This window comes from Balaenoptera borealis (assembly GCF_965194805.1).
Source record: "Balaenoptera borealis genome assembly, chromosome: 3".
NCBI classification, from domain to species: Eukaryota; Metazoa; Chordata; class Mammalia; order Artiodactyla; family Balaenopteridae; genus Balaenoptera; species Balaenoptera borealis.
In genome coordinates, this window is record NC_138866.1 from 174,905,275 (window position 1) to 174,917,850 (window position 12,576).

Below are 12,576 nucleotides of genomic sequence, written 5' to 3' on the forward strand. Positions count from 1 at the left end.
TCCTTCAAAATCGCTCCGGCGCTCCGCGCTTTCCCATCTCCTGGCTGTGAGGACCCCGCAATTGCCTTCTCTGTTCAACCCCCAAAGCTCTCAGAGCGTTGCCACGTCTCTAAGCTCTAATCCCAGCACACACGCGCGCGCACGCACCCGCAGACACGCACGTTTCCTGTCCCTGTGTGACACCCACCCTCTGCGGGGCGGCCGCGCCGGCCCCCGCGCGGTGTCCTCATCCCGCCACACGCACACTCACACTCACATACACACACGCACGCGCGCGCGCAGGGCGGATCGGAGGGCAGCTCGCCGACAGTTCGCATTCGGAGGCGTCCTGCTCCAGCCTCGCAGAGCCGATGGCATCTCCCGGCTCCGGCTTTTGGTCCTTCGCGTCTGAAGATGGTTCCGGGGATCCCGAGAACCCAGGCACAGGTAGGAGAACCGGGACCTGCAGGAGACGAGCTTTGCGGGTGGACTGGGGTTTGCGGGGCTGGGGAAGATTGAAAGAGGTTTTTCCACTTGCAGTGGGAAACTTCGGACGCTTAGCCCTGCCCTCGGGGTGTGTCCCTGATGACCCAAGGGACCAAACCCCCCACAGGCTCTTATCCCCCTGGGAAGATGCCCAGAGAATCTCTGGCCCTCTCCGCTGAAATCTGGGAGAGCCCCCCAAACACGGCGGCGTCTCCTGGACACCGAACTTGCGGGCCTGGGGCACTGCCACCATCGTCGTGTCTGGACCCTGGAGAGGGACGGAGTGGCGGTGGGGAAAAGAAAAACTGGAAAGGGGGGAAAATTCTCTGTCTGGAAGGAGAGCCTGTGAGGAAATGGACAGCCTCGGTGTCTAGGAAAACTCGCCCAAGCGAGGCAGGAAGGGGACTTTGCCCTAACCGAGTGGCACCTGGAAGGCAAGTGCAAAGGGCCACAGTGTGGGCTGCTCCTTGGGGAACGAATCAGCGAACCGAGGGTCGGGCCAGGCCGCCAGGCTCCCGCGCGCCTCCCGCACCTGCCCGCTGTGCGGGGCCGCAGGCAGCCTTTCCCGGACCCCGTTGGCGTTGACGTCGTTCACAAAGAACGAAATTTCACACGTCTTTCTTCTCTTTTCTTACGGCCTCGCCCTCCTCCTGCCTGTCTTTCCTTGCAGCGAGGGCCTGGTGTCAGGTGGCTCAGAAGTTCACGGGCGGCATCGGAAACAAGCTGTGCGGTGAGTGCCGGTGCCCGGGGGAGGGAGGCGGACGTGGCCAGGCGCCTCGGAGCCCGCGGGGGGCAAAGCCACCTTCTCACCTCCGCATCCCATCGAGGGTCGGAGATTCTTGATTTTTGGCCGGGGACGGGCGGGGTGCTGGGAGCCGGGCCGGCGGGCGGCTGACCGAGGTCCGCGCTCCGTGTCCTTGCCCAGCCCTGCTCTACGGGGACGCTGAGAAGCCGGCGGAGAGCGGCGGGATCCAGCCCCCGAGGGCCACCTCCCGCAAGGCCGCCTGCGCCTGCAACCAGAAGCCCTGCAGCTGCCCCAAAGCGGGGGTCAACTACGCGTTTCTACACGCAACAGGTAAAGGCGCCTCGCGGGGCCCCCGGGAGCCTCTGCCCCTCGCCCTGCCCCGCCCACCGCGGCCAGGAGGGACCCCCCGCCGGGAGCCTGAGCCGGGGCATCGAGGTGGAGGGCGGAAGCGGACCTTAGGAGAACCTTCAGCCGACAGCGAGAAAGGCTGGGATGGCCGCCTCGGTCCGACCCCGACCCCGGCCTCTGCTTGGCGCTGGGCGCCCGCGCGCGCCCTGGCTCCGGGTCCTCTCCTCGGTGCCGCTGAGGCCTCGGGTGGGACGCGGTTTCCAGTTCAAAACTGCTGAGACTTTCTAGGTCTTTAGATCGCAAGAGTAACTTGTAGCTGTGTTTTCACAGGAGAACGATTCACGTGAGCCCTGCGCGCGGTTTTACTCCCTTGCGCTGACACACGCGGTCACCCAAACATATGCGCGCGCGCGCGCGCGCACACACACACACACACACACACACACACACACACACACACGCTGTCTTTGGAAACAGTGGGCTTTCGTAATAGGCCAGAGATCCTAACATTGCATGACCTATTTTGCCTGATTTGCCCAAAGGCATTCCTCAAACATTCCTGACTTGAAGTGTTTCCGTGATCATTTAAGATGATTTACTGAGAAACAACATTTAGCGCGAACGCCGGTGAAACAAATGAATGGAGGCATAGCCTCTTAAAAAAAAAAAAAGAAAAGAAAAAAGAAAGGAAGAAAGCAAACAAGTTATGAACTGAAATGCAGGAAATAATTTGGGGTAGGGAGAGAAATCGTAATTTTTTTCATTCCTTCATCTTTGAAGAATCCCTCCTCTTTAAAGAAAATGCTCTCGTTTCCAGAAGATTTTTTTTAAAACGTAAAATCTCTCGGTTCAAAGAGAAATTGTCAGCTGACAAACTTGCCCTGGATAGTTTCATTGTAAAATTAAAATGTGGCATTTTGATTCCATTCTTCAGACCTGCTACCAGCGTGTGATGGAGAAAGACCCACTTTGGCATTTCTGCAAGATGTTATGGACATTTTGCTTCAGTATGTGGTGAAAAGTTTCGATAGATCGACCAAAGTGATTGACTTCCATTACCCCAATGAGCTTCTTCAAGAATATAACTGGGGATTGGCAGACCAACCACAAAATTTGGAGGAAATTTTGATGCATTGCCAAACAACTCTAAAATACGCAATTAAAACAGGTATTGTCCAATCAGAAATAATAAAGCTCTTTTTTCTTTTAAAGCTTTAATTTTTTCTATAAAATGTTTTAGTTTATGGAGTTAGTGATAATTTCAGATTTACAAAGTTATTTTTGTCATTTAAGAAAATAGTCATGATTAGAATGATTAACATCAATAGCACCCTTTGCCATTACTGTTCATGCTTGTGAAGTTGATAATGTCAGAAACGTTATCTAAGTATAAATCATCAGATTTTACACTGCACTATTTGACCATGGAAATTAACCACTGATGTAGAAGCAACCATTTGTCAGCAGAGGCCTGTAGAAGTGACCGAAAATAGAGAAAGAAAGGGAATCTATAAATGAAAGCGCAAAAGGCATGATCCAAACAAAAGCCCAAATACCAGTGCAGTGCTGGTATTTCCTTGGCATAGAAAGCATCAGAAATTGGACAAACCATCCATGTAATGGTTGAAGCAGCGGTATAATATTTTGGCATTGTCTCAAATGACCAAGACTTCAGATTTGAACTCCAGCTTTCCTCTATTTTTAAATAAATGTACACAAAAGAAAACACAATACAAACTAGCTTAACAATTCAGCCATGTTATACAAGGATGTTCGTGCTTCCTAATCATTCTGTATGTAAGACAAAGAAAAAAGGGATAGAGGGGAATCAGATATCCTTAAGGGCAAACATTTTTAGTCTATTTTGTATTTATTGCTTTTTTTATAGTATTCTTCATACTCTATCCATTTTATAGCCACAGGTGTAACATTTATGTGGGTGCACTCTAAGCTTTCATTTTATCTACACAAAGTCAGCTATTCATCTCCCCAGGTTATGATTACCCCTTCGTTTTCTACTTTGCCTCTAATCATCCTGATACATGGTGGCACTACTACACTTCATTAAAGCAATACAAATAAACGTGAATGAATTTGGGGGGAGGGGAGACCTTGTGGATCTAAATTGACTTGTAGCCTTAAAAAAGATTTGCTAACAAATAAATATGTAAAATATCACAAAATATTAATTGCCCTAGAAACTTAATCTTTTTCTTTGCAAGTTTTGAATTACATGAATTATCAGTATCATTTTAATCAACAACAAATTTTAAGAATGTTTGCCATGTGACTTTTAGCCCTTTGTTTTGTTTTATTTTTGTTTTTGCACGTTCTTTTCACCAACAGAGAGGAAAGATATGCATAGAAGCCTTAGGAGATTGATTTGCCGTACTATTATTATCCACCTTTGTGAAAGTATAGACTTAGAATTAGATACCTAGGGAAAAGAATTTAACTCGGAGATTTCTATCAGACTCAATCTATGGGGTATGAGTTTTGAAGACTTCTTAGATTTCATTCTCAATTATATTCACAGAGAGTCCACATGATGTGTGTACTAGGTACTAAAGATGGTTTTTCTTCCAGATTTTCATGTATCTGTAGGTGCAAACCTGAGCAATGCGTTTAATTCATTTTTATTTGACCTATTCCCCAACCTAATGTTTAAATACATTAACAGTAAATTGCTACCTATTATTTTGATTGTTACCAAACCAAAAAGAATCTATAAAAATGTTTCACATCTTCATCCTTAAAAGCTGGTGGTGCCTGAAATGCAATTTAAAGAGTTAAGATAATGGAAATTGCACGTCAATGATAGTAATTGTTCTGTCTGTCAATGTTCCATTTAGTGTCGGGAAAAGATGGGCCAACTCAACACTTAGATTTTGCCATAATGCTTGTGAAGCTGTTGGTCAGTGTAGCTCTAATGCATTTTATTTAAAGGTCAGAAAAAGTATGATTGAGTTGGATTTCTGACCAAGGCATATCAATATTAATTCAGTATCAATATTATTCATAACATACGTAGTCTTCTGGTCCTTCCCCCCACCCCCAATAGCATTTCAAGTAATTAACAGCTGTCACCTTCCTCTTTGACTGGCAAGTTGATAGGTTTCATGCTGTAACTTGTATTTGACAACTAGTACTGTTTAGGGTCTGTGAAGCAGTTACCATCACTGCTACCACTAGGCGTGTTAACGCTCCTCAGAAGATTCTTTTGTAAAATGCATGGTATCATCTGCTTTCTACTGAGAGTCCTTAACCTAATTTCCACTTGGACTCCAGGCTTAGAGAGAAGTGAGGGGCAGGGGGGAAGTCTTCATGCATTGTTAAAATTACCTCTGTAAGGAATGTTGCAAAAGAAAACTGAGAAGTGCAGAGAATGATAAAATTCTGGAATAATTAGCGTTTGCTAGGGTCGTTGGGTTTGCTAGTGGTGGGGTGGGGTGGTGGAGGGCTTAATCTTGTCTTGAATCTCTGAACTCAGCCATGAGACAAAGGCATTGAAGCATCAGTAAACGAGGCCATCCTTGGGTGTGTCTCACGGGTCCAGAGAGAGCAGCCTGGACCGACTTGGGGCCCCTTCCCAACGGACTGTGGACACCAGGGTCAGAGCTGCCTGCGGCTGGCTGTTCACAGAGTCTGCTCATCCTTCCTGGCTCATTTGCTGATCTGTGGGGAGCGGTCCAGAGGCGAGAGCAGCTCTAATCTCTGGTTTCAAAATCGCTGTCTCCGCGGCAGCGCGTGGCCACCCGACTCCTTGGCGGGCGCTGGCTCGCAACACGGGGCCGGGGGCGGGGGCAGCAGCAGTAGCGGCTAGGACAGCAGGCAGGCAGGTCTCAGGGAACCCTACCTGGATTCGGCGGCAGCCTATAGGTTCATGGGAAGCGAGCAAATATAATATTTCTGCAGAAATCAAGAGGACACGTTGTTGTGATTTGTCAAAGCATCTCCCTGCGTGTTTCCACATCGTTATCAGTGAATGCAGATTTTGAGGCAGGAGAGATTTAGGTGAAATAGACCAAGGTCAAAAATTTATGGAAGAAGGAAGCCAAGCAATTGAAGCATCAAAGTTCTTTCCACAATTTCCCGAAGTCATCAGGGTGAATTGACCTTCTGATTACCTGGGGCACAACACATATCTTGGGATCCCTCTCAATTTTATGCAGAGGTTTTCATGCCAACATTTCCGTAGAGTTAGTGTGTGATCATAGATAGCAGATTTGTCCAGAAAATGCATGTGAGTTGGGAGAGTTGATTAATGGATAGATTTGCTAATCCTTATTACTTTCCTCGCTTCAAAGATATGGCTTAGGGAAAGAGGAATGAAGGGGCCTCAGGAGGGAGAAGAGGGCTGTGATTTCAGCTGTGAGCGCTAATGAAATGGGGAGCAATGAGGCAGAGAGGAATGCGCAAGAAGCCTGTTTCCCTCTCTGTGCATGCGCAGACTCACGGGGTCAGCATCAGAGCAAGAAGCCTGTTTCCCTCTCTGTGCATGCGCAGACTCACGGGGTCAGCATCAGAGCAAGAAGCCTGTTTCCCTCTCTGTGCATGCGCAGACTCACGGGGTCAGCATCAGAGCAAGAAGCCTGTTTCCCTCTCTGTGCATGCGCAGACTCACGGGGTCAGCATCAGAGCAAGAAGCTTGACGGGCACCGTGCAGGGCCAAAGAATGAGCGAGAGCTGCCCAAACCCCAATCCCTTTAAGATGTGCTCTTTCCCAGCTCCTATCTTTTCTCGGGGTCTCATTGTCTGGCCACATGCCCACGGCTGATAAGAGAACAGGCTCTGGTCCTGGTCCCGAGATAAGCTTTGTGTTGACTTTTGTCTCTGCTTTCCCCATTGCCTCCCTTTATCTTGTTTTGTCCATGCTGGCGTGAGAGACTCTCACATCCCCAGGCTTCAGACAGGTGTCCAGTAAGTGGCAGATGCCTTTTCATCAGAAGCTATTTCCTTAATTGTTAATCTTCCAAAATTTTCGCTGCTAAACAAATCACAGATTTATAGATAGGCTTGTGTGGGGCAAGACAAGGAAATGGAATTCTAATGAGATCTTTACAATCACATTTTAAATAGCAGCCTCAGGCGTGTTTGGGTGTCAACCCCTTTAGAGAGTTTTAGAGGAATCCAAAAGTTAATTAGATAAGCCTGGCTAATAGACTGATGGGTCCGTTGACTATACCTTCATGTATCTTGTTGACAAGACAGTGATGTTGACTGTATTTAGCTTTATTTTGAATTGCAACTACGAAGGAACTCTGTTGTTTATGATCGAATATTCAGACAGAAAAGAATTGGCAATTAGGTCTGTTCATACCATCTTTAGATAGTCATCACCTTTTGAGTCCAGGGCAAACCACTCAACAGAGTGTCCTATTTTCTCATTTTTGCCTTGTCTTTTCTGATCATCAGCCATTTGTCACTGATATTACTATGGATGTTAGCATGCCTGGTGGATGTCATGGTACATGACTGATTCCCAGGACAACTTCAATGGAAAAAGATTTTTTAACAGCACAAGTGTAAACAAGAAGTCACCTGTCTTTGAATAGCTTTGGATTGCACCGGCATTTGAGTTTGCAAATATATTGAAAGAATGCTAGAAAATAAACTAGTGTCCACATTGCAAATCACGATTATTTTTTTTTATAGGGTGTGTTTAAAGGAAGATTTTTAGAGTGTGTTTTAAGAAATATCAAAACCCAAAACAGTTTCTCTTGTTGAAGGAAATGCTCCTTTGGGATGTGTGTGTGTGTGTGTGTGTGTGTGTGTGTGTGAGAGAGAGAGAGAGAGAGAGAGAGAGAGAGAGAGAGAGAGATGGGTTTCTGAGTATGGATTTCCTATTACTGAAGGATCTTTCAAGGTTCTTTAGCTAGAGAAATCATGTGTTTCGGAAGCATTTATTTTCATTGGATTCATCCTGATTCTGGTGTTCTGTCTAATTCAGGGCATCCCAGATATTTCAATCAACTTTCTACAGGACTCGATATGGTTGGATTAGCAGCAGACTGGCTGACCTCAACAGCAAACACTAACATGTAAGTAGCTAAATGTGTTTTTGTGTAATCCAGGATAATTATTGAGATTCCATAATCTTTATTCTACCTCTCATGTGAAAAATCTCTTTTTATTAAGTAGCCCCTAAAATAGTGAGACGAACTTCAGAGGAGTATGGATGTTTACTTTAGCTTAAAAGATAGTCCTGATATATCTTTCACGCAATCAAAGTTATACACCATGTTCTAAACACAAAAGGGACATTTTGGGGCATGTTGGATTTATAATTATGTATAATATGAGAGAGAAATGGGACCAGATGTTGTCTTTTAGATAGTGTTATAATGTTACTCTGCAATATATTTATTCACTGTGATAAATGACCCTTGCTCATTAAGCCAATGATTGAAGCTCTTGACTTTAGGAATATAGAAAACCGAGCAAAACTTTTTTCTCTCCGCTCAGTGCTATAATTGTAAATTGTTCTGCAGATTGAAATTGTTCTGTAGATATTGTAATGATGAATTATTTCTTTGAGTTACAGACATAAAATGTGGCCATTACTACATTTCAGGTTCACCTATGAAATTGCTCCAGTATTTGTGCTTTTGGAATATGTCACGCTAAAGAAAATGAGAGAAATCATTGGCTGGCCTGGGGGCTCTGGCGATGGGATATTTTCTCCTGGTATATGATATTTTAACCTTTCTTTGTGTTTTTTCTTCTGATATGTCATGCCTTATTATGAACCTAGAAATGATTAAATATCTAGTCTGTGTTTCTGCATTAGGTTAAATAGGCTATATATTGATCAAAAGAATGAATGTGATTAAGTGCATGTGACCATTGACCACGCCTCCAAGCCAGCTACACCATGCTTGAATATTAATTATTTGTGTTCGAAAAGAGCCTAATCAGCAATGATATTAACCCAGTACTTCTGTGATCCTACACATAGGATGTATGGATCACGTGGAACAAAGGAGGGAAGATTCCTAATAAGGGAATTCTAGAATAAGGGGATTTCACTCTCCCAAGCATCAGTGAAAGGAGAAGTTTCTTAGAGCTAAAAAAGAGGGTGACGATTTCTTCAAGAGGTTTCTCATTCTTTTGCTTCTTTATGATGTCATTCAATCTTTCCAGTCTTTCCCATCCTGCCTTTTATCACCAGCCATTGCATTCTAAGCTCCGTTATTTACACTTCTTCCAGCCAAGAAAATCAACCTGAGACAGAAAGTCCTGCTTTTGGTTCCTGGGTCTGTGTGCGTGACCTCGGTTTGATGCAGAGATGAAATAAAAGTTAGGAAGGCAGTGGGAAGAGAGAGAGTCACTGACCCGTGGAAAGGAAACCTTGCGTGCAGACTGTCACCTCCTCAGCGGCCTCTTCAGAATGGGTGTAACTGCCCCAGGGCTCAGTCCACGGAGACTGACCCCGCTGGGGAGGCCAGGGCCACACCTGCCATTGTGTCAGGCAGAGCAAAGGCCAAGTCGTGCTCCCTCTTCAGCAAATCTACAAAGACAAGGGGGTGATGAGGGAGAGAGAAAGTGAAGAGAAGGCAGAGGGAGGAAATGGTGATGAGTAACAGCGGCCTCAGGGCCAAGTCTTAAATTAAGCAGCTTTATCTACAAGCTCAGATCGGCTATTTTATTTTCTGTTTTTAAAGCTATAGCATATGTTTTCAGGTGCTGAAGGAAAATGTGTTAGTTAAATGAAAGGGAAAATTTGCCTTTTTAGGTTTAAAGTCATTGAACACCAGCTGTGATGAATTTTAAGCTAGCTTTATTTTGTAGGGAACTGAGTATTTAGTGTTCCTTTGGAAAACCATCCCCATTTGAGGGAAGTTTGTCATCATTAACTGGAACTGATGCTCTTAAGGTGTTTTTTCATGAGGAACTAGGTAGGGTACAGAGATCAACGTTGTTTCTACCTTTATTCTTCCTTCTCTTGTAAGATCGGTTGTGTGATTGAGCTGTCCTGAGGGAACCAGGAGCACCTTGGGCTCTCTTATAATGGTTCCCAAGAGTGGGAAGAGAACGGCTGCTCCTGTGGCCCTGGAAAAGGTGACTAAGGGGGGTTGGGCCAGGCCTAACTTACCTGGCTGGTCTTGGGACCCACCTACCCCAGAAAATACAGAGCCAGAGAAAGACTCCTCTTTGGCAGTTCTGCTAAGCCAGGTATGGACTAAGGGCCGCCACCCTCATCAATGGTGGGGAATGATCAGGTAGAAGAGACTAGAACTTGATCTTGAAGCTCCTTCCTTAGATCCTGAAGACCCACATGCTCTGACCCCAAGATGGAAGCCGTAGATGCCAGGCTACAGTGTAATGTAGACCTTGCAAAATCGGGAGGGGACAAAAGAAAAGGTCATTAGCAACCTGTTTCTGCCCTGCTTTCTGCAAGGCGTTACAGAGGAGAGATGGATCATAGCATCCTACATGTTAATGGATGCCTTTCTGGGTAGCATCCAGCCTTATTCCCGGGGAAAGGGTCTTATGATTTAAGGGGTGGACATAAGGGAAATGACACATCTATGTGCCTGAGACCTGAGGGTCCCATTGCCTGGGACTAGACATGAAGAGTTAGGTCTGTGCTTGAATATATAGCGCAGCCCAGTTTCCTTACACCTCCATCTGTAACAGCCAGAGGCGACAAGCTTCATGGAAAGCCCTTTGAGACTTCTAGAAGAAATCTGTTTACGGGATGTAACCCTCAGCCGGGAGCCAGAGGGAACTGGAGAACGTCACCGCTCAGGGAAAGCTTGACTTATTCACAAACCTTTTCCTATCTAACAGGATTTTCAGAATGTTTCGGGTCTTGTTTTTGCACCCTTTCTCTGGGAGATTCCTGGGAAAGAAGAGCACGTAGGGCTCATGCATCTGTCCTCCTGCCTGTGTTACACAGTGCAGTCTGCTCTGTCCGGAGACCCAGGAGCCTCTTCATCCCTCTCTGGACGGCTGAACCTTTAGATGGAGAATGACTGAGCCGTGAGACAAAGAGTGGGAAGCAGAGTGGGACTCCCTGGACAATTGTCCTTGGAAGTGCACTCTTTCTGTGTCCATCTTCCCCTTTTTCTTCCTCTCTCCTTTCTCCCCAGCCTCTCTGAAAAGAACTAGGGCAGCGGGTTCTCAACTGGGAGCTATTTTGCCCCCAGGGGATATTTGGCAGTGTCTCTGGAGAAATTTTTGATTGTCACAACTCATTTGGGGGCTGGGGGCATGTGGTGCTACTGGCATCTGGTGGGTAGAGGCCAGGGATGCCCAGGGAAGCCCCACCATAAGGAATTATCCAGCCCGAAATACCCCTGAGTGCCAGGATGGAGAAACCATGAGCTAGAGTGAAACTTCCTTTAAAAGCTGGTCCTTTGCCCACCAGCATCCTGCACCGTCAGCCTTTTAGACAAGGTGTCTGCTCAGAGCAGGCTTGACCTGGATTCTATTTGTTCTATGTCTCTGGGGTCCAGAAGAGGTAGGGATTGCCCTCATTCTGACTGACGACAGAGCCAGGCTCTGGGTGACTACTGACTGCTCTTTGCCAGGTTGCCTGCTTGCATCAGAGCCCAGGGCAGAGACAAGGCAGAGATCATGGCCCTGCGTGGGCCATCCCGCTTGGTACATAGAACCCTCCTGCTCCACAGCCACCAGAAGGGAAAGGAACTCAGAGAACTCACGTGATGGCAGAGCCCGGGCGCCTCCCCCTGTGGGTTGGGGGGGCTCGCGGTGTCTTCACTCTGCCTCGTGGTCTCACAACTCCCACACCAGCATATTCATTTGCATTCGCAACAATCTGCCTTCTACCTGATTAGCAAAAATCCTAAACTTTCCAACAATCCTGGGGAGAAGCTCACTTTTCTTTGCTTGTCAAATGAGACTCTACTTATAAGATACAGATCTTATGGTATGAAATCCTTGACAAACTTAGGATGACACATGAATAGTAATTCAATATGGACTTAAAATTCCCTTTGTTGTGTATTTTCCTATAATTATGAGATTGTAAGCATTAAAATTATATTTCAGTGATGTCATTGAGAGGGAAGAACCATCTGGAGGGAATTAACAGATGAATATGATGAGGTGGGCTTGGATGTTTACCCTCATCCTGTAAGGACTGTTAACAGTCCACCTCATTAATAGCAAATGGTCTTTCTCTGTCCAAGTGCAAGGCATTGCGTGAGCTGAAATGAAAAGAAATGTCCTCTCCATGAGGATATACGTTTATCACAGGCCTAATGCAGAATGACCACACTGTCAAGCCGAGAAGGAAGGCAACACTTTTTAAGTTCTTAAAAGCCTCTTCAAAGGGCCCCTAGCAAGAGCAGAGTCAACTGCAGTGACAGAGGTGGGTGTGGAGGGCTGGCATGCATCCTAGAGTTGGCCTAAATGCTCCTTCTCTGGACCCTCTGAGCTAGAGACTTTGAGTCTGAGGATTCAACTCAAAGGACAGCCAGTAAGAAGGTCTTCTCCTGTGTCCAAGGAGGACTCTAGGTCAATGGAAATAAGGAATGTTGCTTGCATGTGAAATGACGATGTTGACAATGACTAGAAGAGGTAACTGTTGTTGCTCTGCCTTTAGGTGGCGCTATATCCAACATGTACGCTATGCTGATTGCGCGCTTTAAGATGTTCCCTGAAGTCAAGGAGAAAGGGATGGCTGCGGTCCCCAGGCTCATTGCCTTCACGTCTGAGCATGTAGGTGTCAACGTTCTTTCCAAGTTTAAGGTTATATTCCTTAAAGCCCCGGTTAAAGGGATGGTATTTGGAGATACTTTACCCCATGGTTTCTCTTTCCAGAAGATACTTCTTGGGAGAGAATGAGGGGAGAGATCAGCTGGGTAGTAAAATGGGGTGAGCTCCTTTGTCTTTGAAATTCAAAAACATGCTCAAAGAGAAAGCAGAATGCTTTTACCCCTCATTCCTGTTCTTACTTCTCTGTAATAATGTCACGTGTTGGGGGAATGGGAGGAGGAGAGAGGGTAGAGTAACTATGAACTCATTGCATCATCAATGCTGTGCCTGTA

General features: G+C 46.2%; 1 protein-coding gene across 4 annotated transcripts in view; it reads left to right on the top strand.

Moving 5' to 3' along the window:
- The first annotated feature begins 296 nt into the window (after nt 1-296).
- Nucleotides 297-12,576, top strand: part of GAD2 (glutamate decarboxylase 2) — an 81,391-nt gene continuing 69,111 nt past the window's right edge. For all 4 annotated transcript variants that reach the window (XM_082385453.1, XM_082385451.1, XM_082385452.1 and 1 more), the window contains exons 1-7: nt 297-426; nt 1,136-1,195; nt 1,391-1,540; nt 2,493-2,726; nt 7,509-7,599; nt 8,133-8,245; nt 12,132-12,247. In XM_082385453.1, the coding sequence (XP_082241579.1) occupies nt 351-426; nt 1,136-1,195; nt 1,391-1,540; nt 2,493-2,726; nt 7,509-7,599; nt 8,133-8,245; nt 12,132-12,247 (840 nt within the window). In that variant the 5' untranslated portion in view covers nt 297-350. The remainder of the gene's footprint in view (nt 427-1,135; nt 1,196-1,390; nt 1,541-2,492; nt 2,727-7,508; nt 7,600-8,132; nt 8,246-12,131; nt 12,248-12,576) is intronic.